Consider the following 26,625-nt stretch of genomic DNA (forward strand, 5'->3'; position numbering starts at 1 on the left):
TACTTTGAAAATCAAAATTTCAAGACCATATTACCTTTGTAACATTAAAAAATATGGATATTTTGATGGTAAAAATGAATGTCAATCTAATAACAAGAAACACCAACTTGCCCAATTATATAAAAAAAAATAGAAAAAGTGCCTCTATAGGAAATTCATGAAAAACACCCTGAGAGTTAACATTAGAGGCATTTTTAAGTTTATAATCCTAAATATAATTTTTAACCAGGCTTACTAACGTTTAACTTTACTCTTTAACTTTTCAGTCAGCTTTTTAACCTTTTTTCCCCAACTTAATTTACAGTAGGTAATATATCAATCAAGGGCTCATTTAATTGGTCAAACGCCAAAATAAAAGGGCAACCAAGGAACAAGAACCTTGCCGAAAGGCCGGAAAAAAAACCTGGGCCTCCAAAACCCAAAGAAGGAACCGGGGACCCCAACCAAAAAGGAACAAAAACAGTAAGTTGCCCTATAAAGGGTTAAATGGGATGAAGAGCATCCATCAAATTCTATTTTCAGTAAATTCTCCATCACATTTAGGCGTAGCTTATGGTTGGCAATCTAAATCGATTCATTCTAGCTGCTGTTCAGGATGAACCTCTGCCAACTTCACCTCCAGCAGGTGGTTTCCTGCTGATGACCATGTCTTGATAGGTTCGCATTCTCCCCTTTTTTTGTTATTGGATACTTGTTTATAATCTAACTCCACCTTAAACTTGCTTATATGATGCCATTAAAATACTTTTAGGATTATAACACAACTTAATGTAGATCTCTTTTGTAAGTCACCATACATCCTGTGTAATCTAGAGCTGATGGATGAAAATGTTTGTGGTATTCTCTTCCTGTCTGTATTAGAGCAGTTTACTCACCGTATTTGTCAGTTCAAATCTCATGATCCACTGCAGAGAGATCCTTTGGGGAAACCTGTCCTTTATCAAAAGGACTATAATGTTAAAAAAAAAAGCTGTTTTATTGGTGATTAGTATCACGTTAGGTTTGTTTTTAATTTTCTAACAATGTCAATCTAAGTAAGTCATTTTTTTTCATGTATTCTTAAATTAAGCAAGTATTTGAGACTCTCTTCTGATGGTATAAAACAATTTATATTTTAGCTATCTATGCAGATTAAGGGTAAATAAATACACTTACTTTGCAGTGTATTTTCAATGTTGGCTTAAATTTAGAAGAAAACGAGAAGCTGAAGTACTTTTTTTCAGCTTCCTTCTTTTTGTTGAAATCAGGTGAACCTGTTAAGAACTCACTGATGTCCTCAGCTCAGTCATCTTGCCTCTTTCCTCTAATAGCTCCACAGTAAGGAATGCAAACACACCTGTCACAGGCAAAGGGGCGGTCTTTGGAGAGGTATGTTGTTACTTGTTTTAAGTCAGGCCTGACACAATGACTGAGAATCACTGAGGGAGATGACGGCTTAGACCTGAAGTCCTTTAGGTTTTGTGGAAATGGATCTTTGGTGAGGAAAGGAAGTAAAAGAAACGGTGGAACCATGACGTGGAGAAGCCCTCTGGCCCTTATGAGGGATGCTCTGCAAGGTCAGAGGGCAAGGGAGAGAGAGCTCCGCAACTTGGTGTCCAATCTGCCGTACGAAGGGCTGGAGAAGGCAAAGCAACCCAATCGCTTCTTCCCATCCAACGCCATCAAAACCACTAAATATTCTCTGCTGTTTTTCCTTCCCATGAACCTTTATGAACAGTTTCACCGCATGGCAAACCTCTACTTTGTTGGCTTGGCCATCCTGAACTTTATTCCAGTGGTGAATGCTTTCCAGCCAGAGGTGGGCCTGATCCCCATCTGTGTAATAATGTGTCTGACGGCCCTGAAGGATGCCTGGGAGGACTTTAGGAGGTACCAGTCGGACAGGAAGATCAACAGCTTGCCATGTTTAATCTACAGCAGGTACGTTTCTCTGTTCTGCATATTCATGCATGATGAGGCAGGTGTAAAAAAGCCACATCAGTACATCTGTTTGGGATCCTCTGTATTTGTTTGTGTATTTCATCGCCTCTGTGTTTCAGTAGACCTTTGGGAATTTTTGACTTAAAAATAGAGAATGTGTGGGAGATTATACAAGATCTCACAGCATCACAGCGAACATGTTTGATGAAATCCTCATATGAGTATTGCGTAAGCAGAGACAGTAAGGTTCTATTTTTGAATGAATGGTGAAAAAGAGAAAATCACAAGAGGTGTCAGACATTTTCCGAACCTTTTTTTTTTCCTGCTGTGAATGGGAGAGCACAGGAGGGAAAGGATTGATCATAAATCCAAATCCACTGTATGCTAATAAACTTCCTCAGGAAATCTGTTTTTGGTAGATTTTTGTTTTTTCTTTGTCGCTACATTGCTTCTTGGCAATAAATCTAATGTTGGAACACTGGTTTATTTCTCTGAAAGCCACATTTGTAAGAAAATGCATTTGTGGGTTGAACAGCAGAGTTGAATATGTGGGTTGCTTCTTGGAATATTCTCTGCAAAAACAAAGGCGCTGATTATACAACCAATTCTCATTTGGTGTCAATAATGTGACCAGATGATTAGATGGAAAGCAATTTTTCTATTTATTCATCTATGAATCAGAAGTTTAAGCCTTGAATGGAAGATCCATATACAACTAATACAGCTGGTCAACTGCATGGTCACATTTGATTCTAGTCTGTATGGTTGTGTTAGTCACTCTGGAATAAACAGCACTCCTGAGCTGATCCTATATCTTCTCAGCTACTTTAAAGGGAGCTTTTGATTAATCTTAACATCATGGAGGATGTGGAGGTATTTGATCGCCACTGACTCTAGAAACTAATTTTACTATCTCTGCATTCAAATTCCCTGGCCGTTTCCTTACAAATGTGCTACCATTTGCAGAAATATAACAACAAACAGTAAATGTTCCCTTAAAAAAAATAAATAAACCAAAGTAATTAACATGAAGCTAAGACATGGCCTGACATTTGTTTTCTATTAGCACAGGATCTAAGATATTAGTGCTCTCAGATTTAAAGATGTTCAGTACGTTTATGAGAGTTTTCCAGAGGTCCTAAACTTTCATTTTGCAATAAAGTTGAATATTTAAATAAAAAAAAAAAATCAGGATGTAAAGTCTTTTAAATAGTTTTATCAGCTTAGCATTTGTTTTGCCCACGTAAAATGCAGTTGGACGATAGAAACTGGCCCTTATTCCGGTCTATTTCCCATCAAATTTTTTATAGTCATTGTTTTCATAGAGGTGTGAATTTTTCCGGGTGAAGCATGAAGAGCCTTATCTTATGGGCCATCGTTCCAATTTTGTTTCTATCTCAAACACTTGTCAGTCCAGCTTTGCTCAAGCATGCCACTTAACTTTTAAGTGTGATCTTTAAAACCGGTTACTACCTTACAAGTATTCAGTGATGTTTGAAAGACCACATTTGCACATAGCCTGAAAGTAACACCTAGTATCTGTTAAACCTATTTTGCATTTCTTTGTATTAAGATATACTCTTCTTTTATAAAGACACACACCTTTTCAAGGTATGCTCTAAAACCTTCACAGTTTTTTTCAACCACTCACTGTGCAAATGTTATATAAATAAAATCATCCCATTGTCATCTTTAGACTTAGCCAGATGTCTGCCATCTTGATGCAGAGCTAAGTTAATTTAGCTTCTGGCAACTGCTTCTGATTTTCTTTTCACAGCATAAAGCAGACTTCATGCTCTCATCTGTTTTGAGTTCTCAAATAATCAGACAAGCATATCATCCCAAAATGCTCAGTTATCAATTTGTAATTAGATACATTATTCTCAAACTGTGGTACTTCAATTACCTTTAGTAAAGCTTAGAGGAAATTATAGTTTCTATCAGGATCTGTTTATTAACTAACACCAATTAAGTAAAAGTGAGAAGAATTATCTACTTTAAATAAATACTTTGCTTCAAACTTAAGATTCCCATGAATATAGGGAATTAGAGAATGTTTAAACTAGTTATCACTGAAGCAAAAACAAACTTCTGTTGCCTCTTATTTACCCCAGAACTTTAATCTGGAAAAAGCCCCAAGACAGATGAGATAAATGTTATGTACACTTATAAAGCTTAAGATAATATCCTATTGCATCTAAGCAGAACTTTGTTCTATTCAAATCATAGGGAAACTGTTAAAGAGATTGTGAAAGAAATCCACTTAAAATAAGTAGTTTATCATCATACCTATCACGCTATTTGGAATATGCGGCAGCCATTTTGGATTTTTAAAATCAGGGTTGGTGAAAACTTTCTAGCCTTTTATACATATGTTTGCAGGAAGAATGTCAGGAGGGAAAGTGAAATAGATATCAACAGCAAAAATCAAATTAATCTTTTATTCATCTTTAAAATGTCTGTCAACATGACAACAGTTTAAACCTAGGAAGTCACACATGGGTTAGTTCTTACAAAATCTTTGCAAACACTTGACTTTCTTATTTCTTTAATAGTGCATGGTACAAAAGTTAAATGCTTACATAATTTTTTTTATATTTCACTTTCACCAACTTTTACCTTCATGTTAACTAGTCTTAGTGACATGTGCTTTGTTATTTTTGTACCTCTAAGAATGTCGTTGGTTTTACGGCTTTGTTTCTTTATACTCAGCCCAGACCCAACAGAACATTGTTCTGTGTGTGCTTAAATAATAAAGAAAATTGTAGTTTTAAGTAAAATAAACAAAAAGTTTCCACGAAGGTTACCTCATTTGGAAATGTAATAACCCCCCATTTAAAATCAGTACTTTGCTTATTTTTTCATTAGTAAAGACATTACTGCTAAAAAAATTTAGACACCCAGCTGAATTATAGAATAAAGTTAAATAGGTTGTAATATAAAACCACTACTTTAAAACTGTATGGGAAATACATTAGAAAGGACTTATGACTTTTGTCAAGCACAAAAAAAAAGAGACTTTTTTTACTCTAAGAGGATCATACGTAATTGAAAACTAAACACAGACTGTCTGACGCACGCAAACAGTTTTTGAAAGTACTGTAATGTATGTAAGGGGATGAAAATGGCATCCTAAAAATACATGAGGCTCCCCTCCTGGCTTTGTTGGGAGAGAGGTGTGGTGTGGAGCGGTAACTAACCCATCAGGTCTTACATGCAGGGCAGCATACTTTCAGCTTTCTGTTCCTGGTGCTCAGACAGCTTGACACGCTGGTTCCAATCATAATGCAAAACACTCTGTAAAGAAAAGGTGCCTGATCACAAAGTTCAGGGCAGCATTTTTCACCCAACAGCATACCATAGCACTGCAAATGTAACATGCCACCATCTAAAGTCAACAACACAGTTGTTATTCTTTCCATTCATTTTACTTTGGTGTTTACGGAGTTTAGAGGTGTTGCTCCTTTTCTTTAATCCTTTAAAGTAAATCAGCTATGAAAGGATTTTAGCAAATTATTAAATATTTTTAAATAATATGATGTTTTTTTTTCCTGTGCAATGCTTTGCACTACTATTACCTTTAAATCTTTCTACATTTTGTCTTATCAAAAAATAAAACATATCTAATACAAAAATATAACTATTCAGTTGTACCCTAAAGGCCTCAGAGGTTTGATAGAGAATCTTAGTGGAAAAAAAAAAAACATAATAGATACCAGAAACACATCAGACAGGTGAGAAAGAAAGCATCTCATAGAGCCTGTTCAATCCAATGACCTAAAGTGGAAACTGCAAAGCTACCAAACCTGAAATTACAGTCCGGGTACAGAGAGAAGGAAAAAGCCGTGAGCTTTGGGGAAACGCCTGAGGAGCTGCAGAGATCCACAGCTAACTAGAAAAAATAAGCAACTTGAAAATCATCTTTCACAAGATGTCGAGCAGCAAATTACTGCTTGGTTGGACAACATTATGGAAGCATACAGATGCTTTTTTTAAATAAAAAAAATTAGGTTGCAGTTCATTGATTGCAACTAACATACGATAGGGGTAGAGTTTCTAATATGTGGTTCGGGATTCCTCTAGGGGGTCGCAAGACACCAAATGAGGGGTGTTGCAAAATAATTTTTACAATCAATGTGATGTGATCCTTGAAGAGCCAAAATATGTCATAAAATTAATAATCAATCAATGTTGCCTCTAAAGTTGAAAACATGTATGTAATTATATGTATGTTTGTTTGTTTCTGATGTGATTCAAATAAACATTTCGATAGTTGTTATTAATAATTACTACATTAAATTGAAAAATGGTTGAATAATGAAATGTTATTAAAAATATTTTTAAAAATGATAGATTATCTATAATTTATACATAGAGTAAAGTAATTACATGTATTTTATGGGAGATGATTGGCTGAAATGTTTGGGAACCTCTGCAACAGGTCCATGGCCTGGGAAAAGTCTGTGGCCCAGTGGTTTGGGACCCCTGGTTTAGGCCAAAGCTTACTCTTGTGTTAACCTCTTACACCCTCAGGGGGTATAAATAAATTTCTGCCTGACAAAAACACACAAAAGTAAATCACTTATAGCCTCACAGCTATTAGATTTAAGAAGAAACTTTTGGTACCTCTGTAAAGGTAAGATGTCATAGAATGGTTTTCTGGTGTCAGCACCATTGTAGCTTTGACCCTGCCTGAAATATTAGGGACAAAATACAAAATATTTTGCATTTTTTGAACCTCGCCAAAATTTTCTTTGAAATAAACATTGCAAAACACTACCAAAATATTATTTATAGCACAAAAAAGTAGTACAGACTTTTAAATCTAAATGTTGTGTAAAAATATACCAAATTTGGACTCAATAAGATGAATCATATTTATTTTAGAATGGTATTAGTGAGAAATTTCTTAGGTGGAGAGGCCATTTTGGCACATTTATCCAAAAATGTCACCAAACTGTGCCAAATGTGTTTTTTACATCAATACTGGGGGTTTGTTAAAATTACGAAGTCACGTGGCAGCTGGACCCACCGGTGGGTCCGTCGGGTTCTAGGGGTTAAACTGTCCCACCGAAAGTTCTGAATGGTAACCTGTGGCTGGTTGTATGTAGATATCCTCCACCTGAGCTACCTTCGAAGGAGGAATGTGAAAAGTCTTCATTCTCTGGATGTGCTCCAAAAGATTTGCAGCTGCAATTACAGCAACAACACTTCTTGAAACATATCGATCTAAAACTCACTATGTGATTTTCAGAGTTTTATGTATCTATTAAAAACAACGTTGAAAAAATATATAATTTTCCTCCCTTTTCTCTGTGTTGATCTATCCTATAAGAGCTCTATAAACTTCAGTGACATTCCAAGGTTGCTACAAGAGAAAATGTGGTCAATTTCAATCAGAAGAAATGCTTTTGCGAGGCAGGCTACATGAAAGCCGACCTGTTCTTCGATGGGTGATGCATGATTTTTTTGTCTGCAGGAGGGAGAAACGGTATGTGGAGAGGCGTTGGAAGGATGTACAGGTGGGGGATTTTGTGAAGGTACTTTGCAATGAGATCATCCCAGCAGACCTGCTCCTCCTCTATTCATCGGACCCTAACGGTGTTTGCCACATAGAGACTGCCAACCTGGACGGGGAAACCAACCTGAAGCAAAGGACGGTTGTTTCAGGAATTTGTCCATTGGTAAGAACCATTTTTGACTATCCTGATCTCACCATTGATGCTGCTGTTATGTGGAAGAACACAACTGAAAACAAAAAATACACTGTAAGTTTACATACTTTGAAGCTGTATGGTAAATCAGATGTGACTGTGTTGCTTTTGAAGTTCAGATTAAGCTGCAAATAAAAGGCTTTCATTCATAAAGTAATAAGGTTGTTTTGATTTTTTTCACCAGAATCCTGGATTTGAGCCTGAGAGCTTCAATGCTGTTGTGGTTTGTGAAAAACCCAACATCAATCTGAATCATTTCAAGTGCTTTGTGTAAGTTTCAAACACACATTTGGCACACATAAAAAAAAAAATCAAAAAAATCCCCAAGAAGCCTGGAAACTAATTCCAACCTCCACATTGGACTTCTCAATAATAGCAGACACATCATTGGGGCTATAATAGACTATAATCAATTTTCCTGGGCAGCACAGCTCCTACAGGCGGTCAGCCCTGGCCGGTCATTTACAGGCATAACGCAGGAGAGCTCTAATGGGGAATAAGTCAGCAGTAATGAATATCTAACAAGTCCTGACAGTAAAAAGGATTGTCACTGTCCCTTTCCCAGAGAGAAGCCTGATAAAGACAAGGTGGGCGCCAGCATTGAGAGTTTGCTGCTGCGAGGCTGTACTATGAGAAACACCAATCATGCAGTTGGCTTCGTGGTGTATGCAGGTAATTTCACAACTTACTAAATGCCTTAGGCTTCAACATTTAAACATACATGTTTTCTTCTTTTTTACCTTACGTCATACAGTCACAATCAGATATTTTTACATACATTGTGTAAAAAGACATCACTTTTCTTCCCCTTAAGGATTAACAAATACATCAAGGTCAAGTTTTCCTGTTTTAGGAGACTGAGGGTTACCAGAAACATTTATATCAACTAAATCCCTTAATAGTTAATTAGATCTTTTACGTGGATTCTTTTTCAGACATTTACCTACAGCCTGTTATGTTTCTTTTAGTAATATTTGCTGGAGTTTTGGTCAATGTTTCCTGACAGAACTTGTGTAATTAAGTGAGGTTTGAAGGCCATCTTGCTGGGACACCTTTATAGCTATGCACTAATTTTGCACTACGCTTGTGGTCAGTGTCAGAGAAATCAGTTCGGATGTTTGTGTGCCATTTATACCCAAACTTCCTTGAGATGTTGCTTCAAGTCTTCATCCTGCCATCTAATTTGTGAAACATGCCAGTTGCCCCTACAGCAAAGAACGTCCCCAAAAAAAACAAAAAAAAAAACACAACATTTTGTTTGCAAATTATTCTCTCATGTAAGCTTTTTTCTACAAATGTAACAGCACATAACCGAAATATGTCAATATTTGTGTTATTTGTTTTTTTTTCTTTCTTTTCTCTTTTTTTTTTTAGGGGCATTTTCTAGATTAACTGTAATGTGGCTTTCTATTTTGCAATGTTGACTATTAGATTCTTTCCTTGTGTGGCCTTTCAGCTCATGCAGGAGTAGGATAGTAGTCTGTCAGGATCCACTCAAGGCCTTTTCCTTAAGGTTGTACAAAAACACTCCAGGGTGCAAATCTCCTCCCTGAACAGGTTGCTGGTTCAACACCCACATAATCATTAAACTTGCATTTTAAAATTGTTCAAAAAGATGATGCCTTTAGGCATCTGGAATTTCTACCTAAAGGTGGACCAGACTAAAGGAGGTCAGTAGTTCTCTTCTGACCTAATTTGTTTGGATTTTTTCAATGAAGACAGATGACAGAAGATTAGCGAGATTAGCAGTGTGTGAAACACGTCCTACGGCGAGCCTGCAATGAACTCAAAATCAAAGCCGTGACATTTTCATCAGGGCTTTCCTAAGTTTGACTTGAGGCATGCTGATGTTAGTATGTGCAAACTTCTGACTGTAAAAGAAGTATTTAACAATTTTCTAAAATCACCTGTCTTTTTTCGTCACATGTAACAAATAACTACTATAAATGATTAATAAAAGACATAGAGTTAAAGTTAGGTGAGATTTAATATTTGAAATCAAGGCAAAATATGTTTTGTGTCTTTTTTACACAGCTTATGCAAAGATTGTGTTTTTTGGCTATTTAGAGTTTCTCATGTTTGTAATGTACACAGCAGGTTTACAAAGTGTTTTCTTTCTGTCACAAAACCCTCTTTAAGAGTTTTCTTATCACCTGGCTGCTCGTCCAGGCTCTTCTTCATGTATAGGCCATGAAAATAAAAGGGAACAGCAGCCTTATACTGGCATATTTTTAATTTGACAGATCATCAAATGAAACAACCAGTTTTATAGAGACATTTTTTTAAAACAGAAAACAGATATAAACATATTTAAAATACAGAGGTGTCAAAAGTACACACATTTATTACTTAAGTAGTAGTACAGTTACTGCAACTGGACCTCTTTACTCAAGTAAAATTGAAAAAGTATGTGCTCCAAAAACTACTTAAAGTATAAAAGTATAAACTAACCTTAAAAAAAAAAAACAGACAGATGCCATTATAAGAATTGAAAGCTCAATTTTACGACTATTTTGAAAAATTCTTTGAGATAGGGCCAAGGATGAGGGAGGTCTTGTTGGTCTCCGTCTCCCGATACGCTCTCGCCTGTGTTCGACCTTTCAGACATCTCAGCATCTTTTTCTGAATCTATCATTGTAACATGGCATAGACAATTCACGTTTGCAGTTTGAGAACACCTGCTTGCTTCTGATGATTTCTTTTAGCAAACTAATGAGTGTTTGCATTATATGACTCATCCAATTACACTAGTTTTCACTTGATGTGGATGGAGCCAAGGATCTGTATTGGATGGCGCACATGACGTGAAATAAATATTTATAAACATTAAACCGAAGCCAAGAGTAACAAGTAACGTTTGTTTGAAAAATGTAAGGAATAGAAAGTACAGATACTTGTGTGAAAATGTAATGAGTAGAAGTCAGGAGTCAAGTAGGAAGAAAAATAAGTAATGGAGTAAAGTGTAGATAGCTAAAAAATGTACTTAAGTACAGTATCAAACTATTTGTACTTCGTTACTTGACACTTCTGGTAAAATATATTCTGAACCTATAATAACTTGGTATATACAAAGTAAATGCCTTTTTTTAAGCTATTAATCAGAATTTCTTGACTCAAACAATGAACTCCTGATCAGCTATTGCATCAGTAGTTAAGCAACAGACATAAAATTTAAAAATAGAAAAAGGTATAAAAACACTTTAATCATTGCTGGATAAATGTACAGGTGAATTGCAGCTATGTACCTGTTAAGTCATTTTAATTTTAATACTAGCCGAACAACATTGCAGCTTGATTTGCAGTGCAAATGCTACCATACTAATAATCTGAATTTACAGAATTAGCAGTCTTACTGGGCTTTAAATCGCTCATAAAGTTGTTTTCGTTTCTGCAGTAGTTCAGTTGTTTTACTGTCACTATTTATTTCCCATCATAAAATATATTCCTGTGATTTTTGTGAAGTTCTCGTTGTGTGCTGCCTGTTGTTAATGTTAGCATCCTAAAACTTCCATATTGAGTTAGGATTTGCAAAAATCACACATAAACAATACGCCTCATTGAGTTTACATTTAAAATAACAATTTTTTCATACAGCTAATCATATTTCTAATTATTCATGTTTTAATAGATTAAAGAGAGTTAAAATATAATAATAATTTGCTAAATGTTTTATAACTCATTAGTTTGATTCATGTTCGTAATGCAACAATCAAAGCTAAGTTACCAAAAGTACTGTATGTGTACAGAGACAACCATAACAAAACTAATATCAGCAAAAGCAATTAGAAATGTTTGAAACTTAAGTTGTGCAGAAAAAAAAAAGAAAAGACAAAGCTTTTCAGGAAAACGGCACCACATATTATATATTATTATATATTTACCTTGTTTTGTTTTATTGTTTTTGTGTGTGGGGATGTGTGTTTGCATAACTAACAGCTTTCTCCTGATATTTTTAAGGTCATGAGACCAAATCCATGCTCAACAACAATGGGTCGAGATACAAGCGAAGCAAACTGGAACGGAAGCTGAATATAGACGTCTTCTTCTGCCTCATTCTCCTCTTGACTATGTGCCTCATTGGAGCATTTGGTAAAGAATTACATCACTAAAACAAGGAGCTACTACATGCATCTAATTTTATCAGAGGGAAACATCAGATTTACAATTTCAAACATGCCTACATATAAATTTAACACAGGCATGGGAAGGAGGCCAGAATTATCTGTCTGTTTATCAATTAGTATAATCAATTAACCTGTCTTTACCCATACAGGTCACTATTTATGGTTGAAGTCACTACCTGACGTGCCCCCTTTCCTGGTTCCTGACAGCAACGGTCACCTGGATGATCCCAGTCTTACAAGTTTCTACATGTTTTTCACAATGATCATCCTCCTTCAGGTGTCTGACAGACATTGCTTTAAAAAAAAAAAGCATGTTCTTATTAAGTTTAAACTCATTAAACTAACTGCTGTGTCTGTTTTGTTTGTTCCTTCCCCCTCTGTGTGTTATTTTCCACCACCTTCCAGATCCTGATTCCCATCTCTCTCTACGTGTCTATTGAGCTGGTGAAAGTCGGACAGATCTTCTTCATTACTAACGACATGGACCTGTACGATGAGGAGACGGACAGCCGTGTGCAATGTCGGGCTCTGAACATCACGGAGGACCTTGGGCAGATTGAATACGTCTTCTCAGACAAGACAGGCACCCTTACTGAGAACAAGATGGTGTTTCGCAGATGCTCCATCATGGGCACTGAATACTCACACAGGGAAAACGGTGAGGATTTTAACAGGAGACTTTTTATACTTAAAACAGATGATTCACCTTTCTCAAATTTGGATAATTCTTTAAGAGGATTTATTTTTTTCATTTATAAGGGTCCTGATGCCAAGAGGTTGGAAATATTGCATAACTTTTACAGTATAATCTCTAAACATTTAGGAATGGTCAGTACATGGTCATGGAGGACATAACAAAAGAATAACACAAAAGCAGGGAAATAGCACATTACTTAGTATATTAGATAAGACCCTTGTTCTGGAACAGGGGCTCCCAAAGTGGGGGTCCAATATGGTCTTAACAATCCTTGTGATATAAAAAAAATATAATTAACGACAAAATTCTGTATGAAATAATTAAATGTACCATAAAATAAGTAGACGTAACATTTATTTACTAGTCTAATACAAAATTTACAATTAAATATCCCATTAGAAAATCCAAAATACATTTTACATTTTTTTTTAAAAGATGTGACTTTATTTAAAAATATATTTTTTTCTAAAAGTTAAATTACACAGGTCATGTATGTTGTTTTACATGATAATTATAATTTCTTTTATTTATCTCTTTTATATTTACGTTTATATTTATGTTATATATTCATTATAATTATTGTGTTGTTCTCTACATGAAAGTAGACAAATCTAAATAAATAATATACATAAATATCCTTTCACTTGATATCAGAATAAAGTGATTTTGTGTTTTTTAAGGGGGCCTCCAGTCTGATATATTGGTATTTTTTAGGATTACAGGCTGAAACGTTTAGGAAGCTTTGATCTAGATGATCAAAGTTTCCTAACTTTGATCCATTTTAATAAGGCTGAAACTTAAAGTAATGAACCTAATTCCTAAATGATTGTTAAATTAAACTGTTAAGGTTATTTAAATTGGGCAAATCAGTTACATTATTATTTTGTTCTTTACAGGGGCCAAAACAAGACACTGGCCCCTGTTGTCCCCTGTCTAGAAAACGGAACAAAACCTTAATCGATAGAGGAACGGCGCTACTTATATCACATTATAAACTGAATTTAAAATTATTTTATCATTATTTATCTCTGTCATGAAATGGTAAGTGTCCAAGTAAAATAAACAGAGATACAATGTTTATGTACAAGTACAGGAAAATACTTATTTTGATCGGGAGAGTTTGTTTGAAGAATAGGATTCAAATTGTTGCAAAGTGACTAAAAACAGTGTCATCATTTTAAGAGAAATAAGAAAAACATTTTAGGTAATACTAAGAACACACCCAAAACCAAAAAATAAAAAAGTTGTTGAGGCATATTTTATTGTTTTGTGCATATTTGGCAATCGATCATTAAAAATAGCTGTCTTTATTCTGATTTTATACTAGCATGAGGAAATGTAGTTTTATGTCTAAAATGAACCATATCTTCTATGGTCTACAGTTATTATAATTTAAATAGGGGTCATAATTGGTGTTACATTTTAAAATACTTAATTTGCCCATGTTGGAATCAGTACTACATTTTAAAAAGCTTTAATTCAAAGTTTTTTTTTAAATTATATGAAATTAATTTAGACTATTTTGTGCTTGTTGAAATTGTTTCACCCAATTGACCATAATGTAGGCTAAAGTTTTTGTTTTTGTTATTTATCTCTGTCATAAAATGAACCATGCATGGATGGAGGTGTTTTACCTGCTGTAAAGCCCAGTGATCATTAAAGTGCAACTTCAGACATCCTTTTAGAATAAATTCCTTCTTAAATCATTAATTCGCCTTGAAATATTTCAATTTAACAATTTATGTGCTGCTGTTGTGTATTTGTTACTTAAATAGTTTGTTTAATATGAGTTTTTGTCTCTCGCCTTCTCCTAACAGTATATTTCTTGATGTGTTTTTTTGAGTGACTCAGGTGTATATACTATATCACTACTTTTAAACACCCTGGTAACACATTAAAAAGAGTGAATATTAGTGGGGGGGGGGGGGGGGAATATTTAGCCTGATTATTAACCTTTTTAATGACTCTTCCATGACATGATGCAATGTGGTAATTTGTCAACACTTCTGGTTCTTTCCAGCCATCCGTCTCGCTGTCCTCGATGAGCCTGAATCCGAGGAGGAGGTTATCTTCAACCAGCATCAACAACTCCCACGAACCAGGTGGTCATTGGAAGCTGAGGGCATCAGCTCCATAGATACACATCGCCATGGCAGCAGGCACAGGAGCAAGGTGGCGGCAAACGCGCAGAGCGACGTGGCCTTCAGTAGCCCACTGGTAGGAAGATCAATCCGCTTGGCAAATCAAACATCACAGTCCATTATTATAGTCCTTTTTCTATTTTTGTATTTAAAATTTAGAAATTTTAAACCAGTAAGAGTATATTTTCTTACTCGTTTAAAGTGTGTAAATCTGCACTAAGAAAACCCTTGTCGATGTTTACCCAAATCTGACTCATCCCTGAGTCAAAGGCCTCGTGGTCCCTCTGCCCGCCGCAGATGGTCAAGCTTCTAGGTGTCAGCGATTGCTCAGCTTTGCCCCAGTGTCTGTGATGGGACATATGGTCACACTGAGTACCATTTGGCACGGATTACCAATGTTACATCAACTGTTAATGTGCGCTATAGATTAGTCATTACCGTTTTGATATAGAGTACAGTTTCTCTGTATCTATTTTTATCTAGGGGGCAAGGGGATGAGATACAGAGGCAGAAAAACTCACCACGGACTCCGTCTTTACTCCTCATGCTTCATCTCCAGTAGAGTAGAATGCTTGTATCAATAAAAACATATTAATACCTCTTTCCTCTTCTTATCCCTGGTCATAACTGGATGGAAAGTTTCAATGATTAAAAACTTTCTGAGTCCATTACGTCAGCTTAGGGAGAACGTAATGTAACCGAGAAAAGGTTTATCGACATACAGACGGCATTTAATTAACAAAACTGATTAACTTTTGCTCCTCCAGGAAACGGAGGTGATTCCAGACCAGAAGCTGCTGGAGCAGATTAGCAGGGCTGAGAGTGGCAGCGGCCGCAGAGACGGTAGCAGAGGGATGGATCCTCATCTGGACTTCTTCCTGGCTCTCGCCATTTGCAACACGGTGGTTGTTTCATTGGCAACTGATCACAGACAGAGGGTGAGTTTACTTCCATATGAAAGAAAACAAAGTAATTAAAAGTAATGAATTTATATCTTGAAAAAAAAAAAAAAGTTAAAAACTGACAAGTCAAGTATACTGGTCGCTCAGGCAAGTTGAAATAACACACATTTCAGATTTTGGCCACAAACGCCTTTTGTTTTGTTTTTAATTAATAATTTATATAGAATAAAAAAAGTAAGGTGCGTGTTTATTTAAGTTAGAGAAAAGGGTACATGGCTTATGTTTTATTTGTTTCTTTTTTTTACAATTGGATATGTGAAGTCTAAATTTATAGCATAAATGGCATTTAATCAGAGCCCTAGCAGTGCACCAGATACCTAAGAAGGAAGACTTGTATAGAAGAAGCCATAAAAACTCACATTTACACATTAAAAACATGATATATGAGGTGATGGGTCCCAAAGAGGGGGGATGTTTTTCGCAATCATTTTGATGTGATCCCTGAGATAAAATAGGGCCATAATACATAAATGTCAACGTCCCATTAAATAATTAAATGCTCTATTTATTTATTTGTTCATTACATTATCTACATTAAACTGTAATCCACAATTACATAGTTAAATATCTCATAAGGTCGTTAGAAAAAAATCTATGATTTAACATAGAGTGAATTAAATATATGGGTTTTTAGGGGGCCGCCAGTCGGTTGCACTGTTATTTTTGGAGTAAAGGGGTAATATGTTTGGAAAGCTATAAAAAATCTGCTGTATTGCAAAATTTAAATTGATAAAAATTAAATCCAATTAATCTGTGAGCTATGAGCAAATATAAGTAATCAAAAATATTTAGTCTCAGATGTGAAGGTTGGCAGAAACATACCCAAAAGGATTTAGATGTGATTCTACAGTCTGACGAGACAGATAGAAATTATTTTTAATTAAATCCATGTTTACTACTTGATCTCAGTCTATCACCCTAAACCTATAATAAAGCGATGTGGCTGTTTGTACATTTGAAAAGCACTTTTCCCACCTCTTAAATAAGAAAAAACAATAAAGAAGCTAATTTAAAATGTGCATATCATGTCAAAAAGTGTTGTAATTTATTGCTATATTTTTTACATTGGTTTTAGGTGTGTACGTCTGCTCCATCTAGCCAGACGAACAACCCTTTGGAGGCCTTTTCCAACTTGGTGAAAAAAGCCGGGACTTTATTTCAGCGTAAATCCAACAGAAACCGCACTCTTTCAGAAATTCCAGTTACAGACTCTTCAAAAACGGACAGCAGAGCAGATTCCAACGGACTCCAAACACATTCTCTTCATCCTCAAAGCGCCGCCCTTACAGCAGCCTTAGAGGACCTGTGCTATGAGGCAGAGAGCCCTGATGAGGCCGCCTTGGTGTACGCAGCCAAAGCATACGGCTTCATCCTGATGGCACGCACTCCTGGCAGTGTGACTGTTAGGCTCCCGTCTGGAGAGGAGCTGGTGTTTGAGGTCCTTGAAACCTTGACCTTTGACTCCAACAGGAAGAGGATGTCTGTTTTGGTGAGAAACCCAATCACCAAAGAGTATGTGCTGTACACTAAAGGTGCAGACTACGCCATAATGGAGCTACTTGGAACACCTTATGCAGGTACAAACTGCAGGAAAAGGGAATTTTATTGACATATCTATTTCATAATTAATAAATCAAGCTAACACTGTATGCGTAAATGTGTTTTATTCTATTTCTAGAAAACATCAGCAGCATTCAGAAAAGTATAGCAGCTGATACTCAACATCACCTTGACTGCTATGCAAAGGAGGGCCTCCGCACACTCTGCATCACAAAGAAAGTATGAAATCCATAGTATATCATAGTAGCATTGTTTTCTCACCCTAGAACGGCTTGTTTTCCTAATTTCCCCTCATCTGTGACAGGTTGTGAGTGAAAACGAGTATCAAAGATGGTTGGGCGAGAGGAAAAGGGCTCGGGCTGCTATAGAGAGCAGAGAGGAGCTCATCATGCAAACCTCTGTGCAGCTGGAGACAAACCTCACCCTGTTAGGTAACGTTCATCAACCTGACCATTCCCAGCACCACAGAGGCATTTCTTCGTGATGAGATCATTGTGCGAATGGTGCCTGACTGTTTCGGGATGTTTGTCCTCCTACAGGAGCGACTGGCATTGAAGACCGTCTGCAGGAGAACGTCCCAGACAGCATTATGGCGCTGCGGGAGGCAGGGATCCACGTGTGGGTGCTGACAGGTGACAAGCCAGAGACGGCTGTCAACATCGGCTATGCCTGCAGGCTACTGGAGGAGGAAGACCTGGTGATTAACATGAGCTGCACAAACAAGGTGAGCAGCCTCATTCTCTGAATGCTGCTTGTTTCATAGACAGACAGACAGACAGGCAGACAGACAGACAGACAGACAGACAGACAGACAGACAGACAGACAGACAGACAGACAGACAGACAGACAGACAGATAGATAGATATAGATAGAAAAGCTCCCTGAGATCAGAGCTGTAATTGCTAATTTAAAAAAAAAAACAGACATGTTGGTGAGATACAACTGTTCACATTTCAAATACCATCTATGTTGAGAAAAACTTCCACAGTTCATGTGTATTTTTTCTTCAACTTGCAAACAATATCCTCTACATATTAAACAGACCCAGTTGATGAAGTATGCAATACATTTTTTATAGATATGATGTATTCCTTTACATTTTCTTTATATGTAAGTTAGATTTCTTTCTTTGTAAAATTTGTACAAAAAGCCTTTTTTCAGCATTTCTGCAAAAAAAAAAAAAAGAAAAGTTATTTGCTGTTTCTTGTATTGAGTTACACAAATGCTCTCCTCAGTTAGTGTAGAGGTGGGACTGAAGCCTTCCCAGCCACTTACCTCCCACATTAATGCATAGAAAATTGACTCTAGGACCTTAATTAGGTGTGGACTTTTTCTAATTACGCCAAACAAATTCAATCATGCCCAGACCAAAGCTCCCAACAAGCATTTCTTATGCCGGGTCAGAACTTCGAAGAAGATGTCTCGGCGTACGACAAGAATATTTTAACCTTTTATTTCTACATATTTCAAAAAACCAACACTGTGTCAGCCTAGAATAAAAGATGGAAAAAATTAGCCAAATGAGGAAACTTACTGTTCCTTTTTATCTGGTTAAACTGAAATTTTTTTCTTCTTTAACATTTTAACCTTTATCACTCGATTCTGTTATTTTTATACATTTTATACATTTTGAATGTCTACACTTGTTTGACCCTTTTACTATAATGTCTGTTGAAAAGGGATTTTCTATTCTATTCTATTATATGTGATGTCATGCAAAATAAATTTATGTAAAGATGACAGAGTACAACAAAACATTTGAGCAAAACATGAATTCCAATAATTTTCATTAGTCTCATAAATCAAAACCTAAACATATTTAACCCTGTAATACTTTTTGATTAATATTTCTATCCACATTGAGACCTCATTTATAATATTAATTTAAGACGTTTCTGAAAAAGATATTCTGAGCTGCAGAATTCAGGAATATTCCTTCCTCCAATTTAAATATTTTAACTAATTTGACTCCTTTTCCTTTTAAAAAGTTCCTACCATTTGACATAAGCCCTGTGGAGTGTGGCCTACCTCACTGAGGTCATTAGGATGTGGTTGCACAGGAACAAGCCTGTCATAATGACATGACCATGTCCTCATTCTGCCCCTGGATGGATAGAAATGACTTGGCAGCTCTAAGGGATACACGCCGATCTGTCTGGAATAAGTGGGACTGCTGTGGGACCCTTGGAGGCACTGGTGACTGATGACGAATGGAGTGATACCCCCAACACTATAACTAATGCTTTCATATCTAATGACCAGTCTAATATGCAACCCTCTCAGGAAATACACTTTAATGAACTTTTTTTTTAACAGCCATTACTCAGTGATCGCTAGAGAGAAACCTCACACATTCACCTCCCCTACAACCCCAATGGACTTAACCAAGATCTGTAATCAAAGATCTGTAATAAAAATAATCATAATATATTTTATATATTCAAGGCACTTAAAAATAATGAATCATTGAAGCACATTCTATTGGATTGTATAAAAAAAATGCAACATTTTAGCAATATTGTTTGAAAAACACAAATCAATCTGACTTATTTTGTTTGTTTGTTTTTTAGCTTGCATGTACATCCATCCTGGACTGCACTCTGGAGGAGGTCAGGAGGTACGGGGAGGACCCTCGAAATGTGGACACAGCCCCCAACACTTCTCTGGTGATCGATGGAAACACTCTAGCCATGGCTATGTCCCCAGACCTGCAGGGGCGCTTTGTGGACCTGGCGAAACGCTGCCGCTCTGTTCTGTGCTGCCGCGTAACGCCCCTGCAGAAGAGTGGAGTGGTGAAACTGGTCAGGGAGAAACTCAAAGTCATGACACTAGCTGTTGGTATGTCATATCACAAAAATATAATTTATGTTGTATTGATTTATCTTGACTCTATCAGTGATTAGCTATGCTATCAATCATTGAGCTGGTTTAAGGCAAAAGCAAACTAAACAGCAAAACCAGCAGGGTGCAAATCAGAGGAATTTTATTTGCAAAGTTTAAGGTGTCAAAAAATCAATCTGGAAAAGACATCCCTCTCATTTTAGCTGTTTTCAGCTTTCAGGTTAAATCCAATGAGTTTTACAAACATGTGTGCTTAAAAAAAGTATATGCTACAGAAACTGATCTATAGATAAAGCACAAATTCTCAAAATAAGTGTATTTGCTGTTATTTTGAGCGGGTAAATAAGATGATCTGCCAAAGCAACAAGTAAATAAGATTATTAGATATCATGCACCTGAAATACATGCAAAATAAGTGCAATTTTGTAGAGCTGAGAAAGACTTTTACAACCTGTTTGTACCTAAAAAGGACCACTACTGCAGGTCATTCATCCATGCTGCAACCAGACTATACAATGCAACACTACAATGGCAATAGCTTGCCATGTTTAATGTGCAATAACCTATTTCTCTATATCTGACACACAGTGCAATAACTATATATATAAATATAAATATCCATCCATATAAATACCCTTTGCAATAACCTGGTATAACAATCCTACTATAAAAAAAAGGAAAGAAAAGCTGTCATATTTGGACACACTATATACATTCTATATATCCCTTTTTCCTTTGGCACAATCTTCTTGAGCTGATATAACAAGTAAATTTCTCCACTGTGAGATCAATAAAGTCAATCAATCAACCAGTCAATGAAATCATTCAATGGCTCTGAATAATTGCGTTAGACAAACTACGTTAACATTTAGTTAAAGTTAGGTACCTTTATTTTCACCTATTATAAGCAATGAGATTGTATTTCACAGTCTTTCCCCGTATCAGCGGTTGAACCTCATAACATCACTCTATCTGACTTTGGGGTTAGATTAGATGTGGAGTGTTAGATTGAAAAAATAGAATAAGTGTCTACACAGGTGCTGAAGTTTACTCTTTTGTTTCAGGCGATGGTGCTAATGATGTCAACATGATCCAAGCAGCGGACGTTGGGATTGGGATATCTGGTCAGGAAGGCATGCAGGTGGGAAAGGTTTTGATTGGCCGTAAAGATGTTTTCCTCCTTCCTTGTCCCAGAATGATCAAAATGAGACTCATCTCTGTCATTTCAGGCGGTCATGGCCAGCGACTTTGCTATATCACGCTTTAAGCACCTAAAAAAGCTGCTCCTCGTCCATGGCCACTGGTGCTACACTCGGCTGGCAAACATGATCATTTATTTCTTTTATAAGAACGTGGTGAGTGCCGTGTTCTAATCAGACCCTATGAATGAACCTTCTGCTCTGATGATTAATGAATCGCTGCTCCTCAGGCCTACGTGAATTTGCTCTTCTGGTATCAATTCTTCTGTGGGTTCAGCGCCACGGCCATGATCGACTACTGGCTGATGATCTTCTTCAACCTGTTCTTCACCTCCACCCCACCCATCATGTTTGGCATCTTTGACAAGGATGTTTCAGCAGAGGTGCTGCAGGGGGTCCCTGAATTGTACAGGACCGGGCAAGGAAAAGGGGTTAGTGGAAGAAAGAAATTCTCATTATTTTTTTATTATTATTATTATTATTATTATTATTGTAATTAAATATAAATATTTGTCTCTTTGATTTAGGATTACAACTATCTAACCTTCTGGATTTCCATATTGGATGCTTTCTATCAAAGTTTGGTTTGCTTCTTTATTCCGTATTGGGTAAGAAACACATCTATCAGTTTATCATTACACATTAGTTACTCATCCATTAGCCAACCAACCAAACATTAGACTAAATGTTTGATTCTCCCTCAGGCTTACCAGGGTTCAGATGTTGATATTTTCACATTTGGAACGCCACTCAACACGACTGCTTTATTTACCATCCTACTGCATCTTGCCATAGAAATCAAATCTTGGGTGAGTGCTGCTCTGATATTTATATGTATTCTCCAAATCTTACAAACACTGTTTTCTGTTTCCTTGCTCTTATATAATTCTCTTTTGTAAAATGTGACATTTTTATACCACAAATACTTCACATCAGAATAACTGAAACCCTTCAGACCACTCAGGTCTTCTGGCTCCAGCCTGCTCTGCATACCTAGAACCAGAACTAAACATGGAGAAGTAGCATTTAGTTCCTATGCTCCACTTATCTGGAAAAAACTTCCAGAAAACTGTAAAAGTGCGGAAAGCCTGAGTTCCTTTAAATCAAGACTAAAAACACATTTGTTTAGGATTGTCTTCAACTGTTCTAGGTAAATAGTTCAACTGAAACATCATTAGTTCAACTTTTTTATTTTCTTTAGTCCAACAGTTTTTAATGTTCTTTTTTGTTTCTGCATTTTTTATTTATTTTTTTCCTACTTGCTTTGATTCTGTTTTATTTTCCTATATTTCAAGCATGTAAAGGTTTTTGCATTGTCTTTGTACTGAATTGTGCTATACAAATAAAGTTGCCTTGCCTTGCCTTGCCTTTCAGTGTAGGAAGCAGGCTACTGCCAGTCCTCCAGTCCTTCTTGTTTAGCAGCTTAGCTTATCAATCACTTTACACAAGCAGCAGTGAACAAATTTGTATTTTAAAGGTAGAAGTAATTATAAGGAAAATGACTGTAGTTCAGTCTTGTTATACAGGAGGTAGGAATGAAAAAAATAATGAAAAATAACCTTTAAAAAATGTATATTACATTTAAGAAGTTAGAATAGAATATAAATATGTTCTCTCTATTGTCCCACAATGGGAAATTGTGCCATTACAGCAGCAAAAGATTACAGCAAATGGTCACACAAATCAGGACCTTAAAGGGTGTATAAAGATAACGGAATGAAAAAAAAAGTTCATGCTACTACAAAGGGAAGCTTGAGATTGACAGGGTTTTAGTCTCTCATAAAATGGCTGTTTAGTTCTACGATAGTTTTACTCCAGCAGCATTTAAAGATTTTTTTTTTTTATTTAATATAATGGCCACTTAAATGTTCCTAATTAATTACAAGTCATCGTTACAAGCCATAGGAGGGGTGTAAGAAAAGAAATCTACTAAATCAATTCAAATATTGCGAGAAAGTTTTTTAGACTGTAGTCTTATAAATTTAAAATATCCTGATATATCATTAGATGATTTTGATTAAAAATATGGAATCAATCTTAAATATACAAAATATTTATAGGCAAAAATACCTGGCTGTGCAGTATTGGCCAATACCGATACCATACTGATACCATCTGTTTGAAATTGATGTGTGTGTGTATATATAAAGAACTGCATCCTACTTGTATGTAAAATAATTGCCATCATGGATTTGTCAAGCTGCCGCCTACCTTTGTGAAGCAGGAAAAAGACTAATTCAAGGTGAATCCAGTAGAACTTTTTATTGTCTACCTGGAATGGGTGACAACAGTTGAATAAACTTTTGGCTCTCAAAATGGTATCAGTGCCCTATTTGTTGGTACTCGGCAATATCGATAACCCCATTTTAGTGCTGAATCAGGGCCCAGCCCAATAATGGTATCGGTATTGGTGTAACGCTAATTAGTATTTTAATTTTAATCGGTTTTTGACACCAGGATTGTGATATATATGATATCACCAACTTCTTGCTAATGCACACCCCTAATAGTTAGCACTGCAGCACAGCTAGCTGCTAACAGAAGCTAGATAATGAGAACTTTAAATCTCAATAAGACATTGTTTCAAGAGCTCAGAAATTTCTGTTTTATTTACAACCTTCTAGCATCTGAGGGAGTGGTGGACTAGTGTTTAGGGTATTGCGCTAGGAATCCAGAGGTTCTGAGTTCAAGCCCCACTCCCACAGACTGCCATTCTGGATCCCTGAGCAAGACCCTTAACCCACACTGGTCCCTGGGCACCGCACAGTGGCAGCCCACTGCTCTCCAAGGAGATGGGTTAAATGCAGAGAGTTCATTTTGTAGCGCTGTACTTGTGACAGTGTAATGACAAAAAGTGATTTTTTTTAAAGCTGAAAAAAGCATATCTCTGGCGGTTGTTTCTCCTCAAACTATCCTGTAAAACCTCCAGTTTTGCTCCAGCCATTTGCTTTTGAGACAGAAGCACCACGGACATTTTCTGAAGGTTTCAGGAAGCTCTTCCACTCACTATTGATTTGGTGCACACTCAGTTACACAATCAGGGGCATCCAAAATGTCAGAAAAGAATACTGTCCTCAGGTCTGTTTATGTTCAGGTGTTGTAATTGTGTCACAAGTTTTATGCACTGTTATAGTTCTGATCTTCACCATAACCATGATTTTTTCCCCTTCTTCTCTGACCTAAACATGTTAATAATAATATTTTTATTTTTGATTGTGTGGTAGACGGTGGTCCATTGGATTATTATGGTGGGCAGCGTATTGCTGTACTTCGTGGTGACGCTGGCCTACAGTGCCCTCTGTGTTACCTGTAATCCTCCGTCCAATCCTTACTGGATCCTCCAGAGCCAGATGGCTGACCCCATGTTCTACCTTATCTGCACCCTCACCACCGTGGTGGCTCTGCTGCCCAGGTACAATCCTCCATCCTACATTTGCCATGCTGTGATTTATTATCCCGTTCTTTTATTTAAACAAATCCCTAACGCTGAAGGCAACGCAAACTTTTTCAGATAATGTACATGTACCGGTACTGTTTTGTCTAACTTTTTAGCATTTTAATCTAACTAAAACAGAAACTCTCTTTTGTTTCAATATCTTCTGTTTTCACATGTTTAAAAAAATTATCACAAAAAAATGTTTTTTGAAAAACAATGGAAAAATGGCAGAAATATGCTATTGCAGTTTAAGGCAGTTATAAAATAGCTGGAGAGCCATAGAAAATGTTAATCATGTCAAAGATTGACCCCTACATGGAAACATAGTGGTATTGCAGAGTGAAAGCTTAATAATATATTAATAAATTCATTCATATATTTCATTATCTCAAAAGAAATTGGAAGGTCAATAAACAGGGGCGGAGCTAGGTGGGGGGCCAGGGGTGGCCTTAGCAAATCACTGGCCACCCCTACCATTTTTTCCCTCGAATACAAACGGTGGAAGCAGTAATACTCTAAAGTGGAATATTCAAAATATTACAAATATTGATATATTAACAATTACTTGACAAAAAAAACACTGTGGTTAATGTGTGGTTAATGTGGTTATCATATCAATATACTAACATTAAAAATGACAGATACAGAATTCATGCTCTTTTCAGAACTAGATTTTGTCTTATGGGGTAAGGAAAGAAATATCTGTTTCTGCAAGTCATCTAGGAGTCTTCATAATATATTAATCAATTTATGTAGATATTAGTACTTGTAAATATCAATTTTAAGCAGAAGGATTATTGATGAAAGTAGATAAGTGATGACTATGGAAAAGAGGTTTGCCGCAGAACTCAAACCTGAAACTATTTTATCCACTAAACCTTTTATCTAGAAAGCACATATGTTTAAATATATGCGTCTATTTGTTTGGAAAGACAGTAGGAAAGTATAGTTTTTCTTTATTTAGAAAATCTGGATGTTTTGCTCGTTGATTTTTCAGTTGGAACAGTGTAGACTGACCATGAGATTCTGGCTCCTAGCCACTGTCGGCCACCCCTCAGTGTACATTGGTTATTGCCTGGCCACCCTTATAAAAAGGTTCTGGCTACACCTCTGCATAGAAAGGAAGAATAGACCATTCCTTTTTCTTTTTCTTAGGCTTAAAATTATGAACCTTGATTTTTTTTTATGGCTGCTGAGGTCCTCACTGAATATTAGTGCACATTTTTCAATAAAAACAGATCATACCTGTATTATTGTTTATCTGGGTTAATTTTTGACTTGTTCAAATCGTTAAATGAGATCAGAAATAATGCAAACACGTTTGCAGATTATTGAATACATAATGTTAATATAGAGGGTGAGGATCAGCTGCAGCTTCAAACATCTTCCTCCCCATTTCCTCTGAAAGTGCTGATTTTTCAGAGAGAGTGAGCGCTCCGATTTACATCAAAAGCCTGTATGTTTTTCCCTGGCCTACTTTCTCACCACCACGCTCTCTCCCTCAGGTACACGTTTCATGTGCTGAAGAACTCGGTCGCCCCCTCCCCGCTCCTGCAAGGCAGGCAGCTGGACCGGATGGACGGCTCTACCAGGGACCAGTGGATCAAGGAGTGGAGGGGATTCAGGGGAGGAATGTCGGTCAAGCGCTATGAGCTCTCTGACCCACCCTCTCCCACCCTGGAGACCCCTGCAGACTACTTTCCAGAGTCCCTCACTGATGCTGACTTGACGGGCGATGATCTTAGCCTCAACGTCATCACAAGGAACCATCAGAGGGATGTGCCAACGTGATGGGAGACTAGAAGCACTATGATGATAATTTATTCAGGAAACTGTAAATATCTAAAGTGGATCATATATGACTCTCCAACTGGAGTTAATTTTGCAATAAACTGCTTTATTAAAGCCTGCTTCCCTTTTCTCAGCAGTGGAACACATAAGCCGGTTACAATCCCAGTGGGTTTTCAGGAGGCGGTGTTAACCCAGTTAGTGGCCACCCACCCTTAGAAAGACGCACCTCTCTCCAACAT

The 26,625-nt window shown here is 36.6% G+C and overlaps 1 protein-coding gene across 1 annotated transcript; it reads left to right on the top strand.

The window, feature by feature from the left end:
* The first annotated feature begins 1,510 nt into the window (after positions 1-1,510).
* On the top strand, positions 1,511-26,625 carry atp10b (ATPase, class V, type 10B). The gene is made up of 21 exons (XM_015401017.1): positions 1,511-1,920; positions 7,400-7,604; positions 7,819-7,904; positions 8,200-8,306; positions 11,592-11,723; positions 11,908-12,035; positions 12,164-12,416; positions 14,476-14,672; positions 15,364-15,534; positions 16,634-17,135; positions 17,237-17,337; positions 17,423-17,549; positions 17,658-17,842; positions 19,690-19,957; positions 21,025-21,101; positions 21,190-21,315; positions 21,390-21,590; positions 21,687-21,767; positions 21,864-21,968; positions 24,384-24,571; positions 26,101-26,625. The coding sequence occupies exons 1-21, from the start codon at positions 1,511-1,513 to the stop codon at positions 26,384-26,386; spliced, it is 3,936 nt and encodes a 1,311-aa protein (XP_015256503.1). The 3' UTR covers positions 26,387-26,625.

The sequence above is a fragment of the Cyprinodon variegatus genome, unplaced genomic scaffold (genome assembly GCF_000732505.1).
Source record: "Cyprinodon variegatus isolate N-32 unplaced genomic scaffold, C_variegatus-1.0 Scaffold31, whole genome shotgun sequence".
In the NCBI taxonomy this organism is placed as follows: Eukaryota; Metazoa; Chordata; class Actinopteri; order Cyprinodontiformes; family Cyprinodontidae; genus Cyprinodon; species Cyprinodon variegatus.

What these genes read in the sequence shown, in the direction of transcription:
- atp10b (XM_015401017.1), top strand. Translation starts at nt 1,511, where the DNA reads ATGACGTGGAGAAGCCCTCTGGCCCTTATGAGGGATGCTCTGCAAGGT. An exon ending in CACTCTGCATCACAAAGAAA is followed by an intron (nt 17,338 to 17,422) that starts GTATGAAATCCA and finishes CATCTGTGACAG; the next exon opens with GTTGTGAGTGAAAACGAGTA. An exon ending in CTGGTCAGGAAGGCATGCAG is followed by an intron (nt 21,102 to 21,189) that starts GTGGGAAAGGTT and finishes CTGTCATTTCAG; the next exon opens with GCGGTCATGGCCAGCGACTT.